At 37.8% G+C, this 12,533-nt stretch overlaps 1 protein-coding gene across 2 annotated transcripts in view; it reads right to left on the bottom strand.

Moving 5' to 3' along the window:
* LOC124711467 (alpha-tocopherol transfer protein-like) overlaps positions 1-12,533 on the bottom strand; it is a 146,655-nt gene that overhangs the window by 23,203 nt on the left and 110,919 nt on the right. For both annotated transcript variants that reach the window (XM_047241563.1, XM_047241562.1), the window contains exon 3: positions 11,826-11,931. In XM_047241563.1, coding sequence (XP_047097519.1) covers positions 11,826-11,928 — 103 coding nt within the window. In that variant the 5' untranslated portion in view covers positions 11,929-11,931. The remainder of the gene's footprint in view (positions 1-11,825; positions 11,932-12,533) is intronic.

Below are 12,533 nucleotides of genomic sequence, written 5' to 3'. Positions count from 1 at the left end.
AATAAAGTACAGGTTGTATGTAGCACTGAACACATTGAATGGACAACAGTAACTCAGGTTAAAGAATAGACCGAGCACTCATTTGCAATTGCTTAAATAATACTGTTCCTTTAGTGGCTCACCAGAGCACACCATAGGGTCAGTCCAGTTAGCCTCTATAAGAATGCTAGACACAGAAAAATACACGGTACAGAAAAAAAATGCATGTTACAGAAAAAAAACACTGGTACAGAAAAAAAGTACTGGTACTGAATAAGTGCTGGTACTGAAAAAGAGCATTCGTACCAAAAAAGAACACTGGTGCCCGGAAAAAAATAAAGCACTGATCTCACAGGGCACTGAGATTACAAATCATGGAAAACACCAATGATATCGCTGATGTCCATTTCATCCCTCAACAATGGCAGTTGCTGCAGCATGTGGTGGGCAGGCACCAGTGAGTAGGGGTGGAAGTGGTGAGGGAGCAGTTTGGTGTGTCATTCCACCTATTGCAAGAAGCCCTAGGGCAGGACCAGGGATGGCATTTCAATAGCAATGTTCTCGTTGAGGTTTGTAGTCCATTCAGGAGGCATCAACGGGGCTGTCAGAGATTATAGCTGCACGCGACACTGCAATTCAGGCAGAATTGGCTGTGGCATAAAGTGCAATGGGGTTTGCACTGGCAACAGCAGTCAAGCAGTGGGGGCACGGGGCAGGGGCAGAGATCCAGACATGGATCCAACAGGAAGCAACCTGCCCCCTCCCCCTCCCTCCTGTGGTGCTAATTGGATCATCTGAGGCACAGGAACAGGCATCAGCAGTCGCGAGGATGGGGGAGGCAGTGTGGCCTCTGGGGAGAACAGACTGCATTGTGCGCAGCCATAACTGGTCGAAGTGATGGGATGTCCACCTGACAGGAGTGTGGCCAATGTACAGCCACCAGTCCTGGCAAGGCTTGATGATGGCAGGAACCCAGTTTGGCCTGCAGCTGAAACAATGAGCCCAGACAGGCACACGGAAGCAGTGACATGGCAGATGCATAAACAGATGCAGCAAGTGAAAGAGAGTCTGTGGTTGATATTCATGTTGCAGCTGCGCCGAGCTCTTGTTCCTCACCTGAGTTAAATGGTACAAACTCAATAATGGTCTAAGGCAGCTTCAGGGGACTTGCCGGATACGTACTTCCACTTCTGAGTTTTAAATGTCCAAACCATACGTTTGGCCTTGCCATCAGATTGAGGACGAAACATGGGAGCTGTGAGATGGTGAACACCACTAGCCTGACAAAAATATGTAAATTCTTGAAAAGCAAACTCGAAACCATTATCGATAACCACAGGATACGGAAGTCCCTCTAGTACAGGAATCTTAGGCAGGGCCGGAGTAGTAGCTGCTGTGGATATGGACAGACAACACACCACACAGGGAAACTTGGGATAGGTATCTACTACAATGAACCAATATGGATTTAGAAGGACCCAGCAAAATCAATATATAGATGTTCCCACAGGTCTGTGGCACTGGCAAGGGGAAAAAGAAGCCTGTGGGGCCACTTGCTGCTGAACACCGTGAGTGCAATTGGCAATAAGCTGCTTAATGTCCACATCTACCCCAGTCAATACACATGTGGCAGGCCAAAGCTTTGGTGTGAGAGGTCCCACACTGACCGACATGTAGAAGCCACAGTACATTACAGTGTAAGGAAGTGGGAATCACAACCCAGGGAGCAGTGTCCTCTAGCAAAAGAATCCCATCAAACAGAAAGGTGGTGCTGGAGGGAGAAGTAATTATACAAGGGGTCTGAGGCACAGTCCAGGGGTTTCTCTGGTCAACCATGCTCCACAAAAGAGAGGACCTGCTTAAATACAGGATCTGTGGCAACGGCGGATGCTACCTTGGCACAAGTGATGGGAAAACCATGACCACCCTCTTGTTCCCATTATCTAAATAGAAAAAAGCAACTTATCCTTATCAAATGCTGGGTCTGGCCTGATCAGAGGGCAACAAAGGGCATCGGTGTTTGTGTGTCACACTGTTGGCCGGTAATGGATCTGATATTGATAACAGGAGAGGAAAAGAACCCGCTGCTGCAAATGATGCGCTACCTCGTCTGGCACGGAACCAGAAGGGTTAAAAAGAGCAACCAATGGCTTGTGATTTGTGAATAAATGGAACTTAGAACCATAAAAGAAGACATGAAATTTCTTGAGGGCAAACACAATTGCTAAAGCATCTTTTTTAATCTGAGAATACCAATGCTGAGTGGGAGTTAAAGCCTTAGAAGCACATGCAAAGAGTCATTCAGAGATGCCCATGTATTTGTGCATGAACATCTTGCTAAGACCATGCTGAGAGGAAATGCAGCCAACATGAGGTGATGACCTAGCTGAGAAGTGGCCAGACATGGGGAATATTGAAACTTAGATTTACAGAAAGCAAATGATTGGTCACAATCTAGGGACCAGAAAAAAACACACATTTTTATGCAAAAGTGTGTGCAGGGGCTGAGCAACAATGGGTGCATCTGGTAAAAACTTTTGATGGTACACAACTTTTCCTAGAAACGTCTGCAGTTCCTTAATGGAGGTCGGCTGTGGCAAAGCGGCAATTCCATCACCACACTGATGCAACCTAGGTATCAACTGATGGCTGGAAAAATTGAGATTTGGAAAGATCGCACCTGAGACCCACGGACTGCAAAAGAGAAAACAATGATTGCAGATTGCTGTAGTGGTCTTTGCTGGAAGAACCTGAAACAATGATGTAATTAAGGTAAATGATGCAGCTGTGCCTTTAGGCTATTAGCTGTTCTAAAAGAACACTGAAAAATTGTGGGCACCCTAGCGACACCAAAAGCCAAGCATTGATATTGGTATAGGCCGAAAGGTGTATTGACAATGAGAAGGTCTCATCCAAGGGGAGCCGGAGGTACACTTCTGACAAATAAATCTTGGAAAAGTAGTGGCCATCTTATAATTCTGCAAGCAACTTGTCAGGGTGGGGCAAAGGGTATGTATCTATTATGGACTGTGGATTAATCATGACACTGAAGTTGCCACAGAGATGAAGCTTGCCTGTTGGCTTCTTAATGGTGACAAGTGGTGTAGCCCATTTGCTGAAACTAATAATCTGAATGACATTGAGCAACATCAAATGGTCTAATTTGGCCTTGACAATCATGCAATGTGATGGGCAGCTGCCGCACCTGGAAACAATGGCCTCTTTCACACTAATACGAGACAAAACCAGTAGCACAACCAAGTCCAGGGGAAAACAGCAATGAAAACAGAGCAGAGGGACTCCAGTTGCATATGGAGCTTGATCTGACACTAAATTTACCTCATCAGCAATGGAGAAGCCAAAAGCATTGAATGCATTTAACCCAAACAAGTCTGCAGTATGGGAATAATCCACAACAATGGAGGTGAGAGGGCGAACAACAGATTTTTAGGATCCAGGAGTAGACAACTGACCTATGATCAGAATCCGCTGTTTAACCAACTTCTGTGAAACCTGTGTGGGGGTAGTGGAGCACAAGTCCACGTATTTTTGTGCATCTACTAAAGTTGCTGTAGCTCCTGTACCTAGTTTTTTAAACACACGCAAGTCAATAAACAGTTTGTTCTGGGAGACAGTCATTGTAGAGATACAGTTTATGCCACTTGGTACTACTGTGTCTGCCACTTCTAAAGAGGAGTTACATACTGACGCAATATGGCCTTTATTTCAAGACTTGTTGCAAGCATCCCGAAGCTTAGTGCACACAGTACACTCGTGTTGGATGAAGCAGTACAGGCAAGACAGAAGGGGAGTGATGCAGCCTGTTGCAGCCATGGCTGTAACTGAAGTTGCCCCAAGTGATGCTCAGTCAACAATTGTACTACTGCAGCAGCTTCCTTGTCATCCTGAACACTTGCAGCATGCCTAACAGGTGTTGACTGAGCAACTTCCCATATCTCCTCCCATGCAGCAATCTGATTGCCTGCAGCTCATGAGACTTCAAAGGACTGTGCCACATTGGGCACATACGTAAGTGTTGGATTTTCACACTGAAGTGCTTTTTTATGGACTCTCCAGTCTGATGCCAAATGAATAATAACATCAGACAACAAGTGATCAGAATAGGGTTCATGATGGGTATTAGTGACAAATTTATGATGATGGTTCAACCTGCATAGTTCTGCAGCCCAGGCTTTGTAAGATTGGCTTGGGCATTTCTGACAATGGTAAAACTCTAAACACATCACAGTGTCATGAGTTCTGTCACAGTAATAAGCTCAGAGAAGCTTACACTTTTCATCAAATGATAAACTGGCTGGTTCTTGCAAAGACACAAGTTGGCACAACTGATGCATGCACAAAAGTCAGGAAAGACAGAGAGCTTTACAACAATTTTACATTGCCTATGCAAAAAACCTGGAAATGTTGGTGTAACTATGTCTCATAGGATTCCCAGTCTTCAGCCGATTCATCAGATGTCAGGAAGTGCAATTGTTGCCCTGTTGATAACCTGCTGCAAAGATGCAGATGCTACTTTATTGAGAGTGGTGTTGAGAGCCTGCTGTTGTTCTGTGAAAGATTGCTGCTGGATAAAGGTACGTTGAAGTATTTCTTTCATCGAGATGTTTGTTGTGTGACTTCATGCTGACACTAACACATGGAGGAAATGTAACACTCACCTGTCGCCATGTTTGTTTGAGAAGGAACAAACACAATTAATGGAACATAGGACTTTATAGAGCCAACGTAAAGATACAGTGAAGTACAGGTTGCACGTAGCAGGTTACCGAACAAGCCAAGCACTCATTTGTGGTTGCTTAAATAATACTATGTCTTTGGCAGCTCACCAGTGTGTGCCAGGGGGCTGACCCAGGTGGTCTCTATAAGCGGGCTGGGAACTGCATGGATGGGCAATCTATGAAATTGCACACATCATGAGTGAAAGTACATCACAATGTCACTCTTTGCTTCCAACCAGCGACAGTAATGTCCTGAACTAAGAGATAGTGATGAGCCTTCAGCGAAGCTGTAGCAAAAATGTAGTCTTAGACATTAACAGTGCTGTAGTCCTAACATTAGCTTTTCTGCATTTGTGCATACTTTGTATTGGTGAAACCTTTGGTTTCCAGAACATATGTTTATTGTGGTTATTTGCTTGTTTCATCATCCTTTACTCACACCTTTTGCTTGTACCTACAGCAGTCAAACAATTCATACATACTGGGTGGAGTTTGATGGCTCCACATTTCACACATTCCACTGGTTATCACATTAAAGAAAAAAGTTTACAGATGTATTTTAATACCACACAAATATTTTTGCTGAAAAAAAAGAAAGAATATGGGCTCTCTTTGAATTACTACAGTACATGGAAGAATGTTGTTAAATGGACTGTATATGAAATACAAAGTCAAATACAGATTAGCTGGTTTCTTTTTATTGATTTAGTTACTGGCTCAAGAAATTCCACTGTAATTCAAAATATTTGTTTCTCTACCAAAATTTATTATGAGGAAAGATATAGCCCCTTTGTAGTTGACAGAGAGAGATGATGCTGATTATTTCACGAGTTATGATGATAGGACCACTGTTGTTTAATGTTTGCCTCAGCAATGTGGCAAATGTTACCTTAGACTGTTTAACAGATAACTTTATTCCCTACAATAATATGTCTCTTGAAAGTGTTACACGTACATCTCCTCCATTCCTAAAAAGGTTGATGTTTTATTTAGTAACTTCCAGTCTGAAATGCAGGGAAAGAAAATAACTGTGTCCAGCAACACAGAAGGTCTATCCAAAGGTCTATTGAATGGACTCATAATTAAATGGCAGTGTGAGTCAAAGACCGTACACATTCACAAAAATAAAGCACTACATAGCATCAAATGTACTAATGAGGTGCAGATGTGTGTGCTGCAGACAGTCAAACATGATGAGCATGAAAACTCAGTACATAATATGGTGACCTGCAATATTGGTTAAAATTTATGGGAAAGAAGCCATGAAAATACATGTGTTTATCACTTTTGATTTAGAAAGAAAGTACTTGGTGATGTTTTATGCTTGAGCTGATCATCAATAAATGTAGCAATAAGGCAAATGATGCATGTGTGACAGATGCTGGAAACAAATCAATGAAAATATCTAGGACTGATACACAAAGAATGAAGAATGAGCAAGGACCAATATTATGGTCATAATCACAAGTGAAACTGTTCTTAATAGGCATGTCAAAAACTGGTTTATTAGTAGAAGATAACATGGTTGAAAACTGCTGGACTTGACATTAACATGTGTGACTGAAAACTTTTTTTCCTGTAAACAATAATCACAGGGGTTCAATAACTAGTACAGATGACAACCATCACAGTCACAGTGCTTATCTGTTAAAATCACACTTTGCCTTGCAAAGAGAATAACGAGTGAAGAGAAACTAAATAAGAGACTTAGGGACACATTGCTAACAGAAGTTGACAGCTGCAAGTTCCTGGGATTGACAACAGACTTATGACTAGGGAAAATCGTATAGAAAAGACCAGCTCAGAAACAAGTAGCAATGTACTTTTAAGAAAGAATGTGTCCCATATAGTTGATGTAGATACATCATTTTGCACTATTGACTAATTCATCCACATTTATCATACTGTATAATAATATGAGAGAAAAGTAATCGGATGCATTGGAAGGAAATCACCACGAGAACCCTGTAAAAGCAAATTCAAAGAGTATAAAACTATGACCATGTCCTCTATGTATATATTTAAAACTCTCATGTATCACAAATTAAATTGTGCAGCAACAGGGAACTACACAATCACAGTACAAAAGTAAAGTATGACTATCACATCAATGGTACTCAAATACAACTGGATAATTAAGCAAAGTGCTTATTTTACAACAGTTTACCAAACAGTTCAAGAAATATAAAAACTCTACCAGTATTCAAAACACAACTAAGAAAGCACTTAAAAACAGCATATTTGTACACTGTTAAGGAATATTTTGAGATGAATCCAAAAGAATTCGAAAGAATTTGCTACACTAAAGCAATATGCTGAGAATACTGCTACATACACTGTGTCAATGAAAACTAAAGTTGGAAAGTTTCTTATGTCTCATCCATTACAGCATAAATTGAAACTGGTTTCCTATATGTAGTAAACTAAATTAATATTAAAGTTTTTGTTTTGCCTATCTTTCCATTAATTATTTTACACATTTGTGTGATTGTAAATTGATATTATTTGTGCTTGGTTTGTAATTTATCCTGTTGCTGTAATTGTAAATGTGTACTGATATATCCAGGATTGCTCTAAACAATCAAAGGATGAATAAATCAATCCAAAACTGGGTCACAGAAATAGTTAGCTATATGTCTCTGAGAGACTTCACTCTCAGTTTCAAGAGTTTTATGTTCGTTGCCAACAGTGTATTTCTGGAAAACAGAAAGTATTTGAAGGGAAATAGACATATTTTGACTTATCTTCTTTTTTGTTTTATAGACATTACATTTTGGTCTATTTAAATTTGTATAAGAACTAAAACTTCCAAATTGTGGGATATAACCCAATTAACATTGTGAAAAGTCTACCAGAAGTTATTTTATGTGATTATTACATATACTTAGTGGCAAGGCATCAGAAAATTGTGAATTAATTATTCACTGATGGGATGTTAAACACTAATCTCCATCCATTTTTGTTAACTAATGGTAACATTACTCTAGTTTCTCTACAAAATATGAGTGCAACACTGAAATATGAATACTGATTCAAAACAGATTATTGACTGTTACCAAAGTATCGCTGTAAAAAGACCTTGTTTAGATAATACAAATTTCAGATTATATTTCATAAAATTTACAGAAATGTATCACAGTCTAAACCAATAAAGTGCTTCAGTTATTGTTTCCAGTGACTGCATTCTGCTGAATCTACATCTGAAATTGTTGACATATCCTGTAAGACATTTAACTTAATCTTATAACAGGAAGAGATGTAGCATGAAGGACTGTCTGTTTTTTACCTAAACATCTTTTCTTGTTTCTTCTCTTAAATTTGTAGATAATTCAGTTTTGAACAAATGTGCATAAATAAGAACTTGCTAATAAAACATTAAGACTAAGGAACTTTAAGGGGGGGAGGCACTGCCATGAATAGTAAAATACCAGTGGTTACAGGTGTTGGAGCAGCACCTCTTTTAGGATAGGTAAGACAGAAAGATGTCAAGTTCTACGAGAGGTCAGGATTGAAACAAATCTTCAGTTTAGGAAAGAAATTAAACAGCAGAATTCCAGCACGTTGGATCACCAATCACAGCTGTCAATTATAAATTTTCACCAATCACCAGAAATTTTATCTCCACCAACTTGTATCTCAGTCCTAGGTAATTGCGTTGATGAATTAAAGTCATCCAACCCAGTTGACATAATCTGCCTCTCTGAACACCATGTGACCACTGGTATAGGAACTAGGCCTAAGCAGAATGAGAAACTCAGACAGGAGAGTACTGCAAATGTTAGAATAAGGAAAGGTTCTCATAAAAGTATAATTAAAAATAATGTAAGTATATTTCATCAAAATATTGGGAGTTTAAAGAATAAGATAGATGAGCTTCTGGTTTGTTTAGAAGATTTAGAAGCTGAGGATGAAATAGATATACTATGCCTGTCTGAGCATCACATTGTTATTGATATGGATAAGGTAAATGTAAGTGGTTATAAGCTCTCTGCACATGTAATTAGAGAAAATATGGAGAAAGGAGGAGTTGCCATATATGTCAAAAGTTATCATTGTGCAAAAAGTATAGAAACAAAAAAGTTTTGTGTAGAGAAACATATAGAAGCATGTGCCTGTGAGCTTAAATTAAATAAAGGCACATTTATAATTGTAACTGTGTATAGGTCCCCATCCGGAAATTTTCATCTATTTCTGAAAAATTTGGACTCCTGTCAGACAGGGGGAAGCAAATTATTATTTGTGGGGACTTCAATGTAGATTCTCTGAAAGAGGGTAATAGGAAAAATGACCTTGAAGTATTACTCGGTTCTTTCAATTTGACACCCGTTATTGATTTTCCTACTCGGGTGGTAAAGGATAGCAGCTCACTGATAGATAACTTCTTTATAGACCAAGATAAGTTTAACCAGATAAATGCTTAGCCTGTTGAGAATGGTCTTTCTGATCATGGTGCACAGCTAGTTACAATATATGACATAGCTCCATTCAGCGGTACTAAACAGTCCTCCAGAGTAGTACATTCAATCAACGATTTAACAATTGCAAATTTCAGGGAAAGCTTACAGCAGTTAGACTGGGATGAGGTGTACCATGAACCTGATGCCAATTTAAAATATAATTTATTTCATGACGCTTTTGTAAATGCATTTGAAAACTGCTTCCCCAAGAAAATAGTTAAATATACTCGTAAGAAACCATGTAACAAACCATGGCTTATTAAGGGTATAAAAATATCTTGTAACCAGAATAGGGAAATGTATCTGACAGCAAGAAAGAGTAGTGACCCAGAAACTATCAAACATTATAAAAACTACTGTGCTATATTAGGAAAAGTTATTAAAAAATCCAGAAGTATGTGTATCATGTCTGAAATCAGCACCTCTGATAATAAAATTAAAACAATTTGGAATATTATTAAAAGAGAAACAGGTCAACCAAGAGCACAGGAAGACAATATTACCATCAAATTGAATGAAAACTTTACGAACAAAAAGTCAGAAGTTGAAAATATTTTTAATAATCATTTTCTAAATGTTGTGGATACAGTAGGATCCAGGTGTTCATTAGAAGATGCTAGGCTGTTAATGGAAGAGGCCATACCTAGGCAATTTGATACAATTGAAATTTCACCCACTTCTCCCTCTGAAATTAGGAAAATAATAAACTTGCTTAAAAGCAAAAACTCACATGGAATTGATGGCATTTCCAGCAAAATACTAAAAGCTTGTTCTCAACAGATAAGTAAGATTCTCAGCCACCTGTGTAATAGCTCTCTGGAACAGGGCATTTTCCCTGATAGACTGAAATATGCTATTGTTATACCTTTGCATAAAAAAGGGGATAGATCTGATGTCAACAATTACCGTCCAATCTCCCTTCTAACAGCTTTATCCAAAATTTTTGAGAAAGTAATGTATTAAAGAGTAGCTTCACGTATCTGTAAAAATGAAGTACTAACAAAATGTCAGTTTGGTTTCCAGAAAGGTTTTTCAACAGAAAATGCCATATATGCTTTCACCTATCAAATTTTGAATGATCTGAATAACCGAACACTACCCATTGGAATTTTTTGTGATTCTCAAAGGCTTTTGATTGTGTAAATCATGAAATTCTGCTAGACAAGCTAAAGTATTGTGGCATGAGTGGGACAGTGCACAAATGGTTTAATTTGTACCTAAATGGAAGAGTGCAGAAAGTTGAAATAAGCAGTTCTCATAATATGCAAAGATCAGCACATTCCTCAAACTGGTGAACTAGCAAGAATGGGGTTCCACAAGGGTCGGTCTTGTGTCCTTTGTTGTTCTTAATATATATTAATGACTTGCCATTCTATATTCATGAAGAGGCAAAGTTAGTTCTCTTTGCTGATGATACAAATATAGTAATCACACCTGACAAACAAGAATTAACTGATGAAATTGTCAATAATGTCTTTCAGAAAATTACTAAGTGGTGTCTTGTAAATGGACTCTCACTGAATTTTGATAAGACACAGTACATACAGTTCCGTACAGTAAATGGTATGATGCCATTAATAAATATAGACATTAATCAGAAGCATATAGCTAAGGTAGAATATTCAAAATTTTAGATGAGAGATTAAATTTGAAGAAACACATTGATGATCTGCTGAAACGTTTGAGTTCAGCTACTTATGCAATAAGGGTCACTGCAAATTTTGGTGATAAACATCTTAGTAAATTAGCTTACTACGCCTATTTTCACTCATTGCTTGCATATGACATCATATTTTGGGGTAATTCATCACTGAGGAATAAAGAATTTATTGCACAAGAACGTGTAATCAGAATAATAGCTGGAGTCCACCCAAGATCATCCTGCAGACATTTATTTAAGGATCTAGGGATATTCACAGTAGCTTTTCAGTATATATACTCTCTTATGAAATTTGTTATTAACAACCAAATCCAGTTCAAAAGTAATAGCAGTGTGCATAACTACAATACTAGGCGAAAGGATGATCTTCACTATTCAAGATTAAATCTAACTTTGGCACAGAAAGGAGTGAGGTCACTTACCAAATAGTATCAAAAGTCTGACGGATAACCAACAAGTATTTAAGAAGAAATTAAAAGAATTTCTGAATGACAACTCCTTCTACTCCATAGAGGAATTTTTAGATATAAATTAAGAAAAAAAAGAAAAAAAAAACAAAAAAATTATAAAAAATAAAAAAACAAAAATATAAAAAAAGTTGTTATATTAACTTAATTATGTTGTTAAATTAACTTAATTATGTCATGTATTGGAAAATTAGACTCGTTCCACATCATTACGAAATATCGTATTCATGATCCATGGAACTAGTATTAATCTAATCTAATCTTTGTCAAAACCATGAATTTCCAGCCCAGTTTCATTTAAAACAACTTTTTCATTTCCTTTACATATACATACACCAGAGTAACAAAACAACATGATTACATAATGTTATGAAATAAATGGCTTTTAATCATTTCCTTAGCATATATGTGTACTTGTGCAATAAGAGTGATGAATACATGTATTACAAAAAACAGTTTGATTCCTAGATACATAGAAAATATGAAAATTTGAGACTGAATAACAAGTCTTGCATTTACATACCATCAACTTTATTTGGTGCATACTTCTCTCCAGATATCCATTTCCTCAAGGACTGTAGATCATCCTTTACTTCTTCAATTGAAAGTATCTTGTCTTCTGACATTTTCTTAAAACAAACACAATTACAAATACAAATTTTTAGTATGATTTGACTTTTTCTCAAAATTAATTTATGTAATTAAATCAGTTCATAGTGATTCTAAAGGCTAACAAACAGAACTAAAGTTTCCAAGGTTTTATTTAATTAAAAATATGTATTACCAAGCTATATTCACACATTCTGCTTGCAGCAGGCCTCTACTATTTCATACAACATTCATTTGACGTGTCTCCTGTACCTGAATCAAATGATTTAGATTATTTATGCTATGAGACAATAAACCACAAATCACAATTTCATAATCTAACTGTAGCTTGTCTCTTGCACTCTTGTTAATTCAAAATGTGGGTAATCATAAATGTCAGCAGCAGAAGATCTCAGGCCGAAAATAAGTGGGTAAAATATGACAGTGTCTTTAACTTCTCTGTCTAAAGAGAATGTGAAAGTCTACCATGTAATAGCAATGCACATGCAACAAACGGTTCCCACACCAAAACTAACAGTTGGCCCAGCATTCTACCAGAGAAAAATATGTATCTATAAGTACAGCATCCACAATTGTGGGTCAAATAAGGGATACATGTTTCTGTGGAGTGAGAAGGATGGAG

This window comes from Schistocerca piceifrons, chromosome 8, assembly GCF_021461385.2.
Source record: "Schistocerca piceifrons isolate TAMUIC-IGC-003096 chromosome 8, iqSchPice1.1, whole genome shotgun sequence".
NCBI lineage: Eukaryota > Metazoa > Arthropoda > Insecta > Orthoptera > Acrididae > Schistocerca > Schistocerca piceifrons.
This window is presented reverse-complemented; position numbering and strand designations above follow the sequence as displayed.